This window comes from Thamnophis sirtalis, unplaced genomic scaffold, assembly GCF_051295495.1.
Source record: "Thamnophis sirtalis isolate CommonGarterSnake01/CBP01778 unplaced genomic scaffold, rThaSir2_p1.2 scaffold_6, whole genome shotgun sequence".
NCBI classification, from domain to species: domain Eukaryota; kingdom Metazoa; phylum Chordata; class Lepidosauria; order Squamata; family Natricidae; genus Thamnophis; species Thamnophis sirtalis.
The window spans coordinates 38,774,636-38,794,832 of record NW_028261386.1 but is presented as its reverse complement, the minus strand read 5'-3'; the positions used below and the strand labels follow the sequence as shown (position 1 = coordinate 38,794,832).

Here is a 20,197-nt window from a genome sequence, read left to right as displayed (position 1 = left end):
ACGGCTCCCTGGCTGAGGGAGATCTGATCCTGAGGTATGCGCCAAGGTGGACTGACAGACAAACTGACCAGATTGGCAAACCAGGACCTCCTGGGCCAGTGGGGCGCTACAAGCAGCACTTCCGCTCTCTCTGACAGGATCTTCCTGACCACCAGGGGAATCAGAGGAAGAGGCGGAAATGCGTACAAGAGTCCTGGTGGCCACGGTGACCGAAGAACGTCCGTCCCTTCCGCCCTGGGGCAACGGAACCTGGTGAAGTACCGGGGAAGCTGGGTGTTGGCACAAGTCGCAAACAAGTTGACCTGCAGGCGGCCGAACCTCCGCGCCAGCTGGCGGAATAAGGCTGGATGAAGACGCCATTCTGAGCTCTGGATGGTGGTTCTGCTCAACCAGTCCAGCGTCACGTTGTCCTCCCCCGAAATGTGGTCTGTCCGGAGGGAGTTCAGGAACATTTCTGCCCAGCGGCCTAGCGCCTCCACTTCTGACATCAGGGCCAGAGACCGCATGCCGCCCTGATGGTTGATATGCACCTTTGTGGCGATTTTGTCTGTTAGGATCAGCACATCGTGGCCTTTGATCTGACTGCGGAAATGATGCATGGTTAGCCTGGTGGCCCGGAGCTCCAGCCAGTTGATGTTGTGGGTGAGCTCTGCCTGTGGTCACCAGCCCTGGACCACCTGAGTCTGGAGGTGAGCGCCCCAGCCGAAGAGACTGGCATCCGTCGTTATGATCAGGCGCTCCGGTTCCTTGAAGCAGCAGCCCTTCAGAAGAGTGTCCGTCTGCCACCACCTGACAGATCATAGAACCTTTGGAGGTAGACGCACTCTCCTCTTGCAGTTGCTGGCCTTGAGCACCCAGACTGTGGGGGCAATATGCTGACTCTAAACCGCTTAGAGAGGGCTGAAAGCCCTATGAAGCGGTGTATAAGTCTAACTGCTATTGCTATTGTGCCTCTGGAGCGGCAGCAGAAACCACTGGAGCTCTCCCGTATGCAGTTGTGCCCACAGAACCACTGAGATGCATGACACGAATTTCCCCAGCAGCTGGGAGAGGGAAACTACCGATGCTGTCCCCGCCGACTGGATAGACCTCACCAGAAACCTGATGCTGTCTATTCTCTCCTGTGTGAGGAAGCCCTTGCAGTTCCTGGAGTCGATCATCGTGCTGAGGTGTTGAATTCTGCAGGTGGGGGTCAGATGACTCTTGGCGAGGTTGACTGAGAACCCGTGTCGTTGGAAAACTTTTACATCTCTTGAATGTATTTTGTTCATTTCTTTACTTCGCTGAACCAAGGAGTGAATTTTGATATCAGCATTTAGTGTATAGGTCAGGGATGGCGAATCTTTTAGGCAACAAGCGTCCAAACTGTCAGCTGGCCAACGTGCATGTGCGCGCTGGCCAGCTGAGTTCAGCCTTTTTTAAAACCATTTTTCACCCTCCCCAGAGGCTTTATAGGAGCCTGGAGAGGGCAAAAAGAGCCTCCCCGTCTCCCCTGGAGGCCCTCCGGAGGCTTAAGGAGCTTCCCTGAAGCCTCCAGAACACAGAAAAAGAGCCCCAGAGGTAAACTGGAAGTTCGGGAACGGACTTCTGGTTTGCTGGTAGGGCCGGTTTAAGCCCTCTGGAGGCTTCAGGGAAAACTCCTGAAGGTGCCTGAAGCCTCCGGAGGGCCTCCAGGGGGCGGGGGAGGCTGTTTTTGCCCTCCCCAGGCTCCTATAAAGCTTCTGGAGCCTGGGGAGGGCGAAAAAAGCATGCCAAAAATGGAGGGAGCACCTCTCATGCATGCATGCGCACTGGGGGGGTGTCGCACATTGCATTATGGGTCGGCACGCCCACACACGATCCCCCTGCGCTCCCCCCTTATGGAATATGAGCCAAAAAAGGTTCACCATCACTGATCTAGTCTGTAGTGTCAATTAATTGAATATTTGCAATTGCTACCCAGCTAGGAATCTATCAGCCTAATTGGACCTTAGATTAAGAGGAAACTGGGCAAGAGGAGTAGAGGCGTGGCTGCAACACTTTTCTCTCAGTCTATGGACCAATCAGGATTGATAACAGCCCAATGGTAGCACCTCCCACTCCCCAACAATGCATTCAATTTTACTTGAGTTACAGCTCTACTTCCAGATGATGTTGATTGAGAAATATGTTCCTGACAAGGAATAAGCAGATGGTGACTTCCAAATGTTTTAGAGACTAAGAAATGCTCTCTTGAGTTAAGCATGACGCTTGGTTTTCCTAGCAACAGTGCTGAAGTAATCTCCCATTGTCAAATTAATATTCTGCCAAAACTTGTTTAATCTTATGCAGATAGTCCTCAATTTACAACCATACATTCAACAATCATTCAACGTTTCTGTACTGAATATTTTATTTCATTTTCATTTTCATTTTATACAATCACTTATATACTGTGCATAAAAAAAAGAAAAAAGGAAAAAAAAAACCAACATAACACTTCATTCCCCCATACACCCTCTCTTCTCCCCCTCCAACTTTCCTTTCACCCCTCCAGCATTCCCCTCTTCTACTTCCCTACCCCCTCAGACATCTCCCCCTCCCTCCATTTCACCCTCCTTACATTCCCTCTCACTCCCTCTTTACTTCTCCCTTCTCTTTCCCTCTTCTCCTCACTTTGGTGTATCCATACAATTCAATTTGTTTTTTACAATAAAAGTAGAAAAAGAAAAAAAGAAAAAAAAAGGAAAAACGAGCCGCAGTACACAAGTGAATTCTTATTGTTCTAAGGATTGAAACTGTAATTCCACCCTCCCCCCTCCCCTCTATAATCCCCCCTCCCTAACCCCCTTACGGCTTCGCAGGTCCCATGCCCGGCATAGTTCTTTAACAAGCATTTGAGTATAATAAGGTCAGCTAACTTTAAAATTAAAAAAAATAAGATAAAAGTAAAGCCAAAAAGAAAAAGGAAAAATAGTAGAAAGTAAGAAATAAAAAAAAAAAAGAAAAGAAAAAACACCCACTCACACACACAAAAAGAAGAAAGAAACAAAAAGGGTCAATAAACCCACTACGTTAACACAGCTTCCCATTATCTGTAAATCTTAAACAATGTGACTCATTCCAAATTTCGATTATTTTGCTACTTGCAGGGTTTCAAACTATATTAGAGCCAGGTAAGTTGATCAATTAGAATTCCCCAACTAAAAATCTCCTTGCTTTGTCTATCTATTCAGACCTTTAATTTATCTCTTTTTTATCCAAATATCCAAACCTTTCTATAACACCATTAAACTCAAATACTTCTTTCATTTTTCATTTCCAACACCTCCCTTTCTATCCTTACCCACCTCCACATATAAATTTTTTACCTTCCACCCTGCCTTTATCCATATCCACATATATATTTTATCCACATTCATTGCTCCTCCCATGTTTACTCCACTTTCCTGAAGATTCTCCGACCAATCTTTCTTAACCTTATATTGATATAGCAAGTCAAACAAACATCAGCTTGCGTTTTAGCCCCAGGTAATCTAATTAAACTTTCGCTGCCCTTCCCTCTCCCACGCACCTCCCAACTCCGTTCGTTCCAAACCGCAACTCAAAAAGATCACAATTTCCGTTCTCCTCGCCTAAGAAAATAGTTCATGCACAATTTGAGTTAGAGTTCAGACAAAACTTCTGTAGAATATATGTCCACAATCAGCAACGCTTCTTTCAGTCTCCATGTCTCTTCATCAATATGCCACTTTTCCATTTTATCCCAGACGGAAATCATAAAGCTTTAAAAACATTGCTTAGTCTTTATTCTTTAGTCTTCTGCCCTTCCGGAAGAGGAAAGCAACACCCTCCGCCTTGTAGCCACGTGTCTCGCTGTTTGTCTTCTCCTTCTCCTTGTCTCTCCCCAGATCCGGATGAATCAGGAAGTCCCGCCTTCAGGGTCTCGTAGTAAAATTTTCGGGCTTCACAGACGGAGTTAATGCGGTGTTTTTGGTTGCCAAATGTAACTGTAATACCAGCTGGGACTTCCCATTTGTATGAAATCTGAGAGTTTCTGAGCTCTTCAGTTAAGAAAGCGTACTGTCTTCTTGTTCTTAATATTTGAGATGGTATCTCTTTAAAAACAATCAAGTCCTCCCCATCAATTCTCAACCTCTTTCCGTAGAGCCTCTGTATTATCTCATTTCTAGATTCCCTTGTAGTAAAGTATATTATTATGTCCCTCGGAAGCTGTCGCTGTTTTGCTACCCAGGAATTCTGGCGGTAAATTCTTTGAATCTGCCAATCAAAGTTAAGTCCCGGACTTCCCACCAAGCGACTGAAAGCTTCAAAGAATGTCTGTTTCAAATTCTCCTGTTGGTTTTCACGCAGTCCTCTAACTCGTATAGCAAAGGCAGACTTGTTATAATTTATCAGGACAAGTTCTTTTTGGGCAGATGCAATTTCCTGTTCTAACGTTTGAATTTTTGATATCAGATTAAGGTTAGTTTCTTCCAAAAGTTCCAATTTGTCCTCCGTTTCAGCAATATAATCTGTCATGACTGTCATTACTCCGATCATATCCTGCTTTGCCTGAGCAATTTTAGCATCAAATTGATCACATAAATCCGATATCAGTTGATTAATCTCCTGTCTGAAATCATTAAGCGTTTTGAGAAGGAATTCTTGTGTTAGCAAATCTCCCGTGGAGGGTGTAGGAGACAAGGGTAGCGACTTCATAGCAGTTTTTGGAGATATGTTATTAAGGAAGCGCTTCTGTTTAGGTTTGGGAGCCATTCCAGAATAAAAATAAAAGACAAGCAATCAAGCGAGCCAAAAATCAAAGTCTGTGCTCCCCTCAGTTAATCTTTTAGCAATTAGTACGGAGAAGCCTTCAGGAGGGTAGGGTCAACTAGCTGCGTCAGATCAAACACAAAAGCTACGAGATCGCCATCTTGTGACGCAGCTAAAAAAGAAAGGGAGCCTTTTGCGAAATTGAAGCTGGTATTTTAAATAGTAATAGAAGAAATTCCTCGGGAATGGTCCCCGCCCGGATTGGCTTTTAAATAGCTTAGCTTTGTCCTGGGGGGGGAGGCAATCTGCCTAGGCTGCAAAAAAGGCAGCGCGGAAAACTGGCCGGAGTAAAGGCTCAGCTAATGTTGAACCTCTTCTCCATTCACAGCAAAAAGAAAAGCTATGAATTACAAAGAGATCCTAACGACTGACCTTCTCCCTGCCCCTTTCTGCCAGAAAGGGGAGATATCTATAGATCTTATAAGATATACGAACCAGAGTCCTGGCAGGAGCTTTATTGAGCTCCCGACGGCGGCAGCTCCTCCCCTCGAAGCCCCAATCATTCAACGTTTCAACAGCACTGTATGAAATGTGGTTATGACCAGTCTCAGCACCCCATGGTCACATGATCAAACTCTGGGTACTTGGGTTTGCCCTTATGACAAGTTGCCAAGCAGCCCATGATCACAAGATTGCCATTTCAAACCTTCCAATTTACAATTTTCCATGCCAGTTTCCCCAGAAAGTTAAGGGGAAGTCTGCAGAGATGATCACGTTGCTGGGGTAAGTCTCCTTCCCCTCCCTCCGCACTGACACTGGTCACTCACACACCCTTCCTGACAATGCAGTGCCTTTCCTGTACCCTTGTGTACCTTCCCATGCTGCACACAACTTCTTGTGCACTCCCACCCTGACTTGTATGGTACCACTTGCACACCCTCCCATGCTGTGTGGCACCTCTTGCGCACATGCCTAACCTGCACAGTGTGTCTTGTGCACCACCTTTTCAACCCACGTGGCACTATTTCCACGCCTCTTGTCCCACTTGGCACTTGTGCCCCCCAACCTAGGCAGCCTTTCACACACCTTTCCTGAGCCACACACGGTTCCTCTCATGCGCCCTCCCTGACCATCCCTTGGCCACTGCCATTTATCCCCCTCCTTGCCACTTACTGGCCTGCGAGCTGAGATCTGTAACTTCCATTGACTTTGTTATGGGAAGTTAGCAGGAAATTGCCTCACCTAACAACCATGACATTCAGTTAAGGATGGCAACTAGAACTGCAGTGGTGGCTGTTGCTAAGCAATGCAGTTGTGCTTTACAACCACGTTGCTTAGTGATAGAAATTCCAATTTAATTGCCATCAAAAGTCAAGAACAACCTGTAATTAGGTTTAGTATGTTTTAGTAATTTTGTAAATTTTTAACTTGGGGATTTATATGTGATCATCAAAAAAGGTATTTTAGTTTTAATATAATTCTGTATATATGTTGATCCTTTTATTCTGATTGTTATGACTTATGGTGAAACAAATAAATTTGCATTTTGTTCTTTTCTACTGCCTTTTTCTTCTCACTTTAGACTGAAACTCTATCAAGAAAACTTGCAGATAGAGGTAGAAAAGATCAATTTACCCATCTTTCAATAGATTAGGTATTGTTCAATGCCCAGAGTCTCTTGTTTTGGATATGCAGCTATAGAAGCTGAATGAATAAAGCAGATTGCACAGACACACATTTGTGTACATTTCACCCCCCAAAAATCTGATCATATTTGATTTGTAGACTTAAATATTTGAATTAAACATTTATTAAAAAAAGAAAACATAACTCTATGACATACTTATGACTTAGTCCTAGGAATTATGACTAGAAAATCAGACCCAAAATTCAAAACGTTTTCTCCCAATGTGCATATACTTTCAACTTCAATACATGTTAATCCTTGATTTATAACAGTCCATTTAGTGACCATTTGAAATTACAACGGCACTGAAAAAAGTGACATGACCATTTTCCCCTATGATCACGTGATTTACATTCAGGTGCTTGACAACTGACTCATATTTATAACGGTTGCAGTGTCCCGGAGTCACATGATCCCCTTTTGCAACCTTCTGACAAACGAAGTCAATGGGGAAACCAGTTTCACTTAACAACCATTTTACTCATTTAACAACTGCAGTGATTCACTTAACAAATGTGGCAAGAAAAATGTCATAAAGCCATAAAATGGGGCAAAATTCACTTAACAAATTGATCATTTAGCAACATAAATTCTGGGCTCAACTGTGGTGATAAATCGAGGACTACCTGCATTACATATACATCAAGTGGAATTTTTCTTTAAAACATTAGCTTTCTTATAGAATATATCTATAAGCTGACATTCTATAACTAAATTAATACTTTTAACATTGTTATGCACAAGTAATTCATACTTCATATCTCAAAATGAAATAGTTTGTACAGTATTCCAGTTTCAATGTCAAGTATTTAAAGAATTGGAAATATTTGCTCACTCGTTATTAAATAGGTTGTTTACTTAAGCCAGCCTGTACCTGATAACCTTGGGCTTTCATCTTGAGAATCATAATGGCAAGCCAACAGGAAATTCATTCAATATATCATACAATAGTTATGTTTTTCGAAGTTCCCTTTATGAGCAGCTACCGTTCAAGTTATAATAAACTTTATTATCCCTACTGTCCCATTTTAAACAGAGCTTTTGCAGGCCCAATTTCTATAACAAAAATTGATTTGCCGCAAAATCATTTTCAACTAAGGTCATTTTTCAATTACACTCCAAGAAAATATTTTGAAAGTGAAACAAAATGGAATTTTAGTTGGAGCCAAAATAGTCATTTATTGAGCACAACAGCTTAACCAAAAGATGGAAATATTGATTTTTTTTGCTGTTTTGAGAAAGAATGCTCTAATTAAAAAAAAAGAAAGCCTAGAAGGAAACAAGAAGACCCGAATAAATCTTCTCCAGCAGCTAACATACAGATAAACAGGGATTAACACCAGGCAAACAATCAAGCAGAAAACAATACCCTAATCAAGCCAAGGAGAAAATGGCAACCCCAACCAACACCAGCAGGCAAGCTACTGTATATAAATATGGTGCAAACTTCACATTTATTAACTTTAATGTTATATTAATTACTATACTAATGTATAATCAACCAATCTCAGAGAGCACAACGACTCCATTGGTCAACCAAGAACTACACATATTCTTTTCTATTGATATCTATTTGCGTATCTTTGCATTAAAAAATCTTCAACTGCCATTAAAAGATACTACTGCTCCCTCAGCAGTGCCCAAATTTATCAGACATAAAACTGTGATAATTTACCATTGTCCTATTATTAAATGCATAGCTTAACCCTAACTAGAAACAAGTGAGGCCAAGCAAAGTTAGGGTTTCTATATCCACCCATATTATTACTGATGAGAAAGCATAAAAAGACAAGAGTCATATGGTGACCATCTTGAGAAACCTGAATTATGGACACTTCCTATTTGTCAACAATTATTCATCAATAATTGGATTAGCACATAATTGAACTAACGTGTGATTCAATACTTGAATAATAAAGAATGCACTATTTAAACAAAAATAGTTTAAACACAGTAAAATGGTGGTAACTAAATGTCTCTCCTCCTTCAATTTCCACCCTTGAAATAGCTTTAATTAAAAATAAATAAAACCCGCCTTGTGAAAAGATAGTTAGAAAAGCAGTTTCATAAATAAAAGTGTATCTGAAAAAGTTCATATACTCCTAAGCTCTCCGCTGTGTTGCATGCTGTTTCTTCATTTTCCATATTCACTTTACATAGAATGGTTCCTGCTGTTAAAGAATAACTGAAAAGCTCAACAACTCTTCTTTACGCCAATATAGCAGATCACTTTCCCAAAGTATGTCTGCTCATGCTAGTAATTAAAAATAAAACTTCATTATGCTAAATTGACCCCCCCTTTCCTTCTTTCCCCATTTCTTTTCTTCTTCTTTATCTTGTCTTTCTGTTCTATTGGTAGACATCTTCTCAACTTTTAATTAAGTAAATGCCTATTATTGTTTTGACTTGCTTGCTTGCTGCTTTTCCTTTTAAATGAAAATGCAGTGAACAAAAAATAGCTACAACTAAAAATACACCACAACAATAAAGATATTAATATTTTAAAACATAAACGCATTTCAATAATGATTTACAACTTTTTAAGGTCATTATCACATTGATATTTTCTATCTGTAAAACACAGCAACAATACAATGCTATTGTTTATCAACTACTGTGTTTTCCCCAAAATAAGATCTGGTCTTCTATTAATTTTGCTCCAAAAGGCACACTAGGGCTTATTTTCGTTAGGTCTTATTTTGGGGGAGGTACAGTAATGTGTCCGTCTGGTTGATGATCTTAACTGGGGCTTATTTTGGGGGTAGTGCTTATATTATGATTATCCTGAAATATCATGCTAGGGCTTATTTTCCAGCTGAGTCTTATTTTGGGGAAAGCACAGTAATACATAAACTAAATGAGCAAAGAGTCCATTAGAAATACTGAACACAAGAACTGGACATCAGGACAGCAGCGAATAATCTATCATATACCACTATTTTTTTCCGTCTGGTATAGTTTTTAAAAGTTCCAACAGCAAGAAAGTTAATATGGGCTTGATGTTCAGTCGCTTAGTCTCTGTTCTCTATTATCCTTTTACTAAAAGGATAAACATAATGATCAACCCTTGGTGTTCTACGGGAAATCAGGAGGGAAGGCATATGCTGTACTAGGAAACTGATAAACATTCCTTCTTTTTATCCTCTCAAAGCTCTATAGTACACAGATGGCTACTGACACACTCCAAAGAAGTCGTTATAGTAGTATTCTACGGCCAATTCTTCTTTATATATGCAGCTGCCTTCCTCTATAGCATCCTCTAAGCAATCATTTACATGAATGGTAACAGATGTGTCCACAAATACATATAACAAAGAAAATACAAAAGCACTAAATTCATTACAATAAAGACAGAGTTACATATTAACCATGAAGTTGTATGTGTCTGGCCCAACACATGTAACTGGCCATCTCTGGATATATTCTGTACTCAATGGGAGGATAGTAATCTGAGAGATTACACATGTATTGTTCTATCCTGGACTGTTCCTTTCAGCAGGATTTTTTTAAATAAATAATGATCTTCAAGTATTTGAGACAAATCTAGAACATATCCAGGCAGTTAAATACATTTGCTAGTATCTTTTCCAGCCTTGTGGGGCCTACGCAGCTAACACTAATTAAGCAAGTTGGGAGAAGCTGCAAAGCAGTTAGAAGACTTTTGAATCTGACTGAATAAAACTGAGCTATTATGAGTCTACTTTGTGGTGAGGTTAGGCAAATAAACAGCACTTACCCTGATCTGATTAAACAAAATACAGGTAGTCCTCAACTTACAACAGTTCATTTGGTGACCGTTCAGTTACAATGGCACTTTAAAAAAGTGACTTATGACCGTTTTACACAGTTACAACCATTGTAGCAGCCCCATGATCATGTGATCAAAAGTCAGACGCTTGGCAACTGATTCATATTTATGACAGTTGCAGTGTCCTGAAGTCATGTGATCATCTTGTGTGACCTTCTGAAAAAGTCAATGGGGAAGCCAGATTCACTTAACCGGGTTACTCTTATCAACTGCAATGATTCACTTAACAATGGTGGCAAGAACGGTCATAAAACGGGGTAAAACTCACTTAACAAATTTCACTTAACAAAATAAAATTGGACTCAATTGTAAGTCAAGGACTACCCGTAACCCAAGAGCCACATCTTGGCTAATGACTGGATGGAAGACTAACAGAAAATTTTAGAATTGTTGGGTAGACTATTGAAATTTAAAAATATCCTGAGGAAATAAAGGTAGTCCTGAAAAATTAAGTTTATGACTGATCCTTATAAGTGTCACCCATCCTTGTGGTCACGTGACTGAGATTTGGGTGTTTTGAAACCGATGAGCATTTATAACCACTGCTATGTCCTACAATCATGTGATCACCATTTGTGTGCTTCACAACCAGCTCCTGAGAAGTAATTATGGAGAAACTGGCACTGATGATATTACCTTCTATTTTGGTAATGAAACATTTGCAAGAAAACAACCAAATATCAAGAAGTCCTCAGTTCAACCCTGAGCTTCAAATATTCTCTTCTTTGGGAACCTGGCATCTGTTATAGGCAAATATGTTGTTAAAATCAGTCTGCAAATTTTACTTAATACAAAAATGCAGCAGCAAAAATATTAAATGAAATTTTAAACCTTATATGACCTTAGCTGGCTCATTTCCACTTCTAATTCAACATGCTAGGACGCAAAACGATTTACAATGTTTTAATATTGTAAGCCACCCAGAGATAGGTGGCAATTACATTTAAATAAATAATCTGAAATTATCTGAAGAACTGTTAGTATTCATGTAACATGTTTGTGTCCCACATGTTAGTATTCGGTTCCCATTACAGGTAGTCCTTGACTTACAACAGTTTGTTTAGTGACTGTTCAAAGTTACAATGGCACTGAAAAAAGAAACCAAAGATTTTAGGTAGAGGAAAGATAAAAAGGTCTATAAGATGACGTAAACTGTTATAGCAGTAAAACTATTGAAGGAACTTTTAATAGAATGAATGAAGAAAATAGTGGCCAATGTCACTAATGTTGTTGGTTTCTATGAATGGACTATGTGTAAAAGATACTATTGAAGAAATGTTAAATGTGGACTAAATTTTGTTTGACAAGTTAGGGATGGTATTGACATTGATGTAAAACTGACAAGCCGACATAATGATTTAGAAAATGTTTCACTGGATGTTCAAAAGAAACTGGCTGAGGTTTTAATATTTAAAAGAGAATACAGATGACAAATCAAGAGAGTGACCGGATAATTTTGTCCTATTGGATTTATAGAAGAGGTTTGGGAAAGCTTGAAGGACTGTGTGATGGGACAGAAGAAATGAAGAGACATCAAATCCTATGAGAATACTTGAATCAACTAAAAATAAAGACTGTTGTAAGTTAAAGGAAGGAAGTTTATTAAATCAAGCTGAAAGCTAGATATGTTGTTACTTCTGCCTACCCGTTATGAATTTTCCGTTAATAGTGAAAATATGTTATTTATGAATTTGTTTACAGATAAGAGACCTGATGTTGACTTAAGCGGTAAGATAGAATGAAGAATTTCTAAATTTGTTTACGCTTGTTGTGATTAGAATGTCAGTGTTCCAAACAGCATCCAAAAGTAAATCAGAGTCCAAGGCAAAGTATTGCTCAAAGTTCCGATTTATTAAGAGAAAGTGTGGCAGGCCAAAGATCCAAAAGAAAAGATGGTTGTAGGCCTGACATAGGAATGGAAGTCACTTATATTTTTCTCTTTTGATATATTCTTATTTATTTCCCTTGTATTTTTTACTTCTTTCTATTTACCTTTGTTCCTTTAAGTTTACTTTGTATTAGATTTTACTATTATAATCAAAATTCTACAATTTGGACAATGTTGCAATTCAGACATCATATCAAAAAGGGTGTTGAGAAAACACAACTATACCAGGATAGCATTCTTGTGTGCAGCTCCATAAACCAAACTTTCTTTTCCCCGTACCATATAGTTTTAGAAGTTTGATGCACAGTGCAAAGAAAAGATATAACTGTTTTAATAAACTGCAGTTGGGTGCTCATGCACTCCAAAGCACGTCTGCCTCCAAATCTAAAGTTCTAATATATGGGTTTCCTTTATCATGTGTGATTCTTTCCACTATAGTTTATTATTAAGTGTAAACCAGATCTTTTGAGAATTCCCTAATATGCCAAGCCACACTGTATTTTTATACTCAAGGAAAATATAATTAAGAACATTTTAGAGAAATATCAGTTCGTACTTTCTTAGAAATGTGGGATTTTTTTAAAAAAAAAGCCTTAAGCAAAAGAAAAAACTTCAGTGAAAACATAGCTCTTACATGGATTTTTGTTTTATAATTCCTAAAAATGTGGTGCTGTGTCAATGAAAAATATCTAGAGTATTGAATCTGGGGGATGTGTCTGGATTTACAAGTATGTCCTAAAAGGAAGATGTATGTGTTTTTAAAGAACATAAAATATTTATTGTGGAAATTATCTTGCTGAAGTTGCTCCTTTAACTTTGAAGATATGCTAGCTTTTAGAGCTAAGAATATTTTGATCATTTAAGTCGCAAGATTGTGGAGTGGATGTAACAGAAAGCAATAATGAAGGAGTCCCTAAGATTTTAGCATAGACAGAAATTTAATGAGAATAGCTTTTTTCTTCCTTAAGAAAAAATAAAATTTGTTCACAATATTGTCATTCAGTAGTAAGAATTTTTATGGAAAACTATTGTGCAATTTACAGTACATGATTTTAGACTAGGAACTATACATTGTAAAATCCAAAATATCACAGAATGAAAAAAAAAACAGATTTTACTTTTGGTGTTACATAGCAGCTTTTTTTTTGACTGAAAGCACATCAAACTACCGGTAATTTAAGCATTGTTTTGATAAGTCCTACAAAAGCAAGAATCAATATACAATGTTTTTCTTTTGACCCATGAAAACAAATATACAAATTCATATGTTGGGCTATGTATGGTTTATAGATGAGTCGGAAAAAGAACAAGAAGTGTTGCCTAAATAATTTGCAAGTAAACCAATAAACACCATTTATTTAAAGAAAAGAAGAATATTTTTTATGACATTGCACTTTTTTCTCCAGCAAGCCACATATAGGGGGCTTGGAATGTTGCAAGTACAGCAGACAGTTGAAGGAGAAAAAAGGGTATTGGAAGAATATCTGAAGGACAGTGAAGAAGGTGCACTGAAGCTAGTACATCATGAAGAAATACTGAATACTGGAGACAAGACAAGACAGACCCAATGAAGAATAGAAAAGAGACATCAATAGTACTCACACACACACAAATTAGCAAGTAGAGTAGCAACAAGACATGGCAATGGCTAAGAGCAGGAAAACTGAAGAAAGAGACAGGGAGACTAATTCTGGCTGCACAAGACCAAGACTTAAAAATAATCACACACAAAGCCAGAATTGAGAAGAAGACAACAGGTAGCAATCCCTGCAAAGAAGTTGAAGAAAAAGTAGGACACCTAGTTAGATGCTGCAAAAAGATCACACAAATTGATTACAAACAAGGACACGAGAAAGTAGCAACAATGGTTCACTGGAATAGAATTCTTTATTGGCCAAGCGTGATTAGACACATAAGTAATTTGTCTTCAGTGCATAAGTTCTCAGTGTACATTGAAATTCAATGTAGAGAAAAGTAAAGTGTTGTACTTAGGCAAGAAAAACCAAAAGTACACATATAGATCGGGTGAAACCTGGCTTAATAGCAGCAACTCTGAGAGGAATCTTGGAGTCTTAGTGGACAATCAATTAAATATGAGTTGTGTGTGGCAGCAGCCAAAAAAGCCAATGCAATCCTAAATTGCATTAACAGAGGGATTCAATCAAGATCAGGGGAGATACTAATACCACTCTATAAAGTAGTAAGTAAGACCACACCTAGAATACTGCATCCAATTTTGGTCATCACACTACAGAAAATATGTTGAAACTCGAAAGAGTACAGAGAAGAACAACAAAGATGATTATGGGATTGGAGGCTAAAACATATGAAGAATGATTATAGGAACTGGGCGTGGCTAGTCTAGTGAAGAGAAGGACCAAGGGGGACATGATAGCAGTGTTCCAATATTTGAGGGGCTGTCACAGAGGGGGTCAAGCTATTTTCCAAAGCATCTGAAAGCCAGGTAAGGAATAATGGATGGAAACTGATCAAGGAGAGATTCAACTTAGAAATAAAGAGAAACTTTCTGACAGTGAGAACAATCAACCAATGGCAACAGTTGCCTTCAGAAGTTGTGGGAGCTTCATCACTGGAAGCTTTCAAGAAAAGACTGGACTGTCTTCTGTCAGAAATGGTATAGGGTCTCCTGCTTGAGCAGGAGGTTGGACTAGATGACCTACAAGCAGAGGTGGGTTCCTACTGGTTCGGACTGATTCGGCTGAACCAGTAGTAACTTGGCGGCCTGGGTTGCTGGAATTGGCAGCAACCCAGGCGTGCCATGTCCCCAAACTGGTTCTCTCGACGGCGTAGTAGGCATCACCATCTTGTTTTTGCCTTCTGAGCATGCGCAGATACATTTTTGTTAAACTGTGCATGTGCGTGCATCAAGTGCGTGTGTGCATGGTGTGGCCCTGAGCGCACCAGCAATAGCGGAACCCATCCCTGTCTACAAGGTCCCTTCCCACTCAGTTTTCTGTTCTGTTCTGCTATTCTATTGTATTCAAGTAACAAGTGATAAACCGTGATCATAATCATAAAATGCAATCATCCTCATCATAAATTGTAAGATATCTGCAAGAAATATCATTTCACTAAAAGCAAGAACTGATGGGACCACAAAATATATAAGGTAATAGAAAATGAAGAAGCTAAATTGCTCTAGGACATTATAGAAAATTATAAACATCTCTATCACAGCATATAAAGTAGATATAAGCATGGTTTAAAAGTGAGGATCTATTTCCTAATTTTATTTACTTGTACCTAAATAAAAAAACTACACTATGATCAAAATGAAACCAAATCTCCAATACTATTGACACAGAGGTGACCATTCATTACATTCAGTCTAAAAGACCTCCGGAAAGCCCTGTCTTTAAATTTGTTTCTTATAAATATACATTTATTATAACATTTATTATAACAATGTTGCAGAACAAAATGCAATATGCCAACCAGACTAGGCACATTAGGATTGAGGCTTCCCTACACCACTCTATAGATATTGCATCCAGTGAAAAGGTAGCACAAAGGCTGCTTTCATAATTTAACAGCTACCTTACTTCAAAGGTTTCTGCCATTCCATCCAGCATGCCCACGCTGTTGCCCTATAATTTAAACTAATCATACCAGCTTCATTTTCATGCATTTCTTGGCTTCTTTCATGGGTTATTCTTGTACTTACTTGCCCTTGGCATCTCTTTTGAGGAATAGCTTGATATTTAAGTAGTTTAGAAATGTCATGTGTTCAGCTCCATGGTGCATTATCGGTATTTGCTGGAAATATAAATACTAAGTCCTAAAGCATGGAGACACTAATTAGCACTTTCCTATACAAATGTTCTGCATGCTTGACGGATGAAATTCACTCTTCAGGGAGACTTGTTCCATAGGCCACATGCAATTAATTAGTTTCAGACATGCTATAGATGATCTCCTCTACTCAACAAAGTCAGCAGTTTAATCCATCAGATCCCCGGATTTTATTTAGTTTCCACTGAGGTCTATGACACAATAGGAGTCAGTTTTACAAACCTTCTTCTGATTCCAATCTCTTCATGTTCTTTGCACAAATAAAGCATTGTTCTTTTTATATATACTGTTGTCTATTATCTATGTCATATTCTTACACAAATATTCTTATTGCTTACTTGATAGCCATATAACTTTTATTAAACATGCTACATACAGAGAGGAGGACATTTTTAAAAAGTGCAATACTGTATATTTCCTCAATCAAAACAGCTGCAAGAGGATATTGAACTTCATCTAATTCTCTGAATTAAGGAGAAGTGGGTTGGTGTAATCATAAGTTTATTATTCCCTGCAGTTTAGCAATGTATTTGGAATAATATTCCAAAGGTAATTGAGTACTAGATAGATAAGTCAGGCAAGAAAGAAACAAAATGTTATGGAAGTTGCAGTCTTGGATTGAGACACTGTAAAATAAATAATAATTTCTGAAGGGATAAAGAATATTTCTAAATCCAGAAATATCATGAGTATAACTCTAAAATACTAAAAATCATTAATGTGTTATTGAAATTAATTAATCTTAGCTCACTTTGTGAATACATTTATCAATTCAATGTAAGGAAGCAAAATTTGCTTTTCTCACAAATATCAATTATAGATTAAAGCCAAGATTTAAATATTTGTTTCATTTCAAAGCAAATAAAATATGTAGAAATTAGTAAACAAAATAAAAAATTGCATTTACATCAATAATTTAAAACCAACACCTGAAATTTTAGGATTATAAAATTTTCTGGGTCAGGATGTTCCATGAGGTAATAGTTTGATTTGGGCACAGCATGGAGTGAGAAATTGGCTGCTATAGTTTGTAATGGTTTATCATGTTATGGCTTATAACATTTGGTCCTAACTGTAGTTCATTCCATATACCATACTTGAACTAAGTATAAAAACTCAGTCACCTGAGATTTACCAAAACATGGGTAAAAACAAGCCATAGCTGAACAGAACGCATGAACCCAGTTTATGATTGAAAACTAATTTCCCTCAAAATCCTTTCAAGCCAAAAATAGTTCTATTTGCTCTCAAGAAGATGAATTCTTCCTGAAATCCAAATCATCCATTGATAAAAAATATCTTAAAAATTTAAATATAACACATGACAAATATCTTCATAGAAAAATATCAATATCTGTTAAAATTTCACAATTTCTTCCACTGTATTTAGTGAGTATATATTACATATTGAAATCAGATATATTATGACATGAAACTCAAAGAGAATATTAAGCATTAAATACAACTGCTATTTTGCACAATTATTTCATGTACTGATGAAAAGCATTCTTCATTGATAAAGAATTAAAAATAATCTTGATTACTAGAACATTTTGACAAGTATGCCAACAGTGCAAATTTCTAACAGCAATAGCACAATTTATTATTATAAAATTTTATTGATGTTGGAGGACAAAACATTAACAATGTTGAGAGATTATTTGCTTTATTTTGCACACTGTGTAACCTAAGTACTGTACCAGATAATTCTCTAATATGTGAAGCAACTTTCAGTTAAGATTATCATCTCCAAGATTAAAACTGCTGCAAGGCCTTTTTTGGATTCTTAATATCAAGAAATCATATAGAGCAAAGGCAATTCAGATATATAACATGCCAGCTACTAATCCGGCATGATACACCCTGTCTATGTGAATAACTTATTCAGAGATTTCACTCATATTCAAATTCACAATCTTCTATCAACACTAGATTACAGATGTGCCAATAATCTCATTCCTATATATGTGTATAATATAACAAACTATTTGGCACTTCTAATTAATCAATGGGAGTTATTACTGGAAAGGTGAATTAAAAGAAATCCCCCAATCTCTCATCTCCATAGATTTAAACATTAGCCAAGTTTCTCAGGCAAAATAGTCTGATTCCACCATATATGGAACTATGTTAATTAAAATTTCAGGGTATAGTCTGAAATTCAGCACCTATCATCCAAGTTTAAATTAGACCGAAAGTTGTCACAACTGCTTTAGAGGCTTACGTTTATTAATGACATTGGTTCAGAAGAAGGCGTAGAGAATCCTGAGAATTCTTACTAAGGAAATTTTCAACTCAAAATTGTTTATGAAAGAGCACATGTAGGATTGTCCAGTAATAAATATTGCTTTATTTAACCTGGCACTTATTTCTCAGCACCATTCAGAAGTAGGGCAGCGGAGAGATTTATTATCAGAATCAAGAATGGAATCTTAACATTTCTCTGAACACACGGATAGAGCAAAAGAAAGGCGCTGGCATCTATTCCCCCACCCCACCCCCCATTCCGCCAGCCACCCCTTTCTCGTCTTTCTTGGAGCAGTTTCAAACCAATGCGTTAGAGCGAGCCAGAAGAAATGTTGCCTGCCAGCTTGAGAAAGATCCCGCTGTTCAGTCTGAATGGCACCGAGCAATTGCTGGGCCTGGTCTAATGAAGCAGGGGAGGAGAAAAGGGGGAGACGCTGTTGTGGCAGCGGCGGCGGGCGATGGAAAGAAATCCCTTACGGACGCCGAGGGGCTTGGTTGAGTCTTGGCACCAAATGGCTGCGGGGAGAGAGAGAGAGCGGGAAAGAGACACCGACTCTCGGCATCCACTTCCCAGCTCCCTCCAACATCTCCGGCGGACACAAAGGAACCCCTTGAAAGGGGGTGGTTAGCCATAATCCTGCTAACGCGGTGGGCTTTTTTTAAACTCACATACAAACGCGCGCACATCTCTCCCCCAGCAGCAGAGCTGCTACTTTCTAATACAGCCCGAAAGAGCCCCACAAGCTCCCTCGCGCCACGCCGGATTGGGGTCCACTTTCAGCGCCTCGAAGAAAGCGCATCCACGGCGGCTCAAAGAGGCAGGGCGAGGACCGACTTGTTTCCCCCTCCTTGTTCTCTCCAAAACACCCCTCCGCTCCCCCACGCCGCCTCCGGACGGAGGCATAAAATGGGGGCTCCCCGTTCTCTCCAGCCCAAACAAAGTAAAAGGGAAAGAACGGCCGCGCGGGACGCCCGGTTTGGATTCGCAAGGCGGACGGGCACGAGAACGAGGGGCGACGAGTCAGAAGGTCCCTTATGTGTCTTTTTTTTCGCCTCGCACTCACCAAGAAGCAGGAGGAGGAGGAGGGGGGCTCCCCTCGCCATCTCTGCGATCAACGCTGCACCGGTTTGATTTCCTTTTCGGTTGCGCCCGGGCAACTTCGGCCTTGGCACCAGCTTTCACTCCATGCTGTTCAGAAAAAGCTCCAGAAACCTCTTAGCCCAACCCAGCCAAGCCGCCAAAGCCAGCCCCACCCCTCGCCTCCCCTCCCCTCGCCTAGCACACCCGGGACAAGGTGGAGCTTCCGGGCAGGAGGATCCCGCTCCGGCAAAGGGAGGCCGGAACCTAATTGCCGACCACCAGCCCCGACTTATTTCTCCTCGACTCTCCGATTACCTGTCCGGTTGGCGGGCGACCTCTACTGACTGGAATCGGTGGCTCTTAAGATGGCAGATCCGATGCGAGGGTTTTTTTAATTATTATTTCAAAAGAAAGGTCTCCGGAATGTCCTACCTAGACAACCCCGAAAATACCGGTAGATGCTTCAGCTTAAATGAATGTTGCAATCCGATAGTTTTATTTAAGAGTTATTTTAGTATGTTTAGTCTCGGTCTATATTTTCTTCTCTTCATTTCGCCCTAATCTTACTACTTCTAGCAGCTGTAACCTCCTCCCACCACCCCTCCCATTGAATGGTATCTTAATTTACAGAGATTTGAAGGAGAATAGAAAGAGTATTGATGCTTTTGAACTTTAATGTTGGGAAGATTTCTGAGAATTCCTGGCTAGTGAAGGAGGGGAAAAAATAAATTATCACTGGACAATTCATACCAGAGTGCTGGCTGCAGGTACAAGGGACTAAGTTCTTATGTTGGACACATTAGGCAAAGACCAAGTCTCTGGAGAAGGCTCTAATGCTGGAAAAAGATGGCAAGAAGGACCAGCAGCCAAAGGAACAATGGACTCACAGTGACAATGGCAGCACCATGGAAAGACCTGAAGGACCATGTTGGGGACAGA

The 20,197-nt window shown here is 39.3% G+C and overlaps 1 protein-coding gene across 1 annotated transcript in view; it reads right to left on the bottom strand.

Annotated features, from left to right (window-relative positions):
* PTK7 (protein tyrosine kinase 7 (inactive)) overlaps positions 1 to 19,435 on the bottom strand; it is an 86,076-nt gene extending 66,641 nt beyond the window's left edge. Inside the window, exon 1 of the mRNA XM_087717664.1 lies at positions 19,242 to 19,435. Within this exon, the coding sequence (XP_087573790.1) occupies positions 19,242 to 19,281 (40 nt within the window). The 5' untranslated portion in view covers positions 19,282 to 19,435. The remainder of the gene's footprint in view (positions 1 to 19,241) is intronic.
* Positions 19,436 to 20,197: the final 762 nt, after the last annotated feature.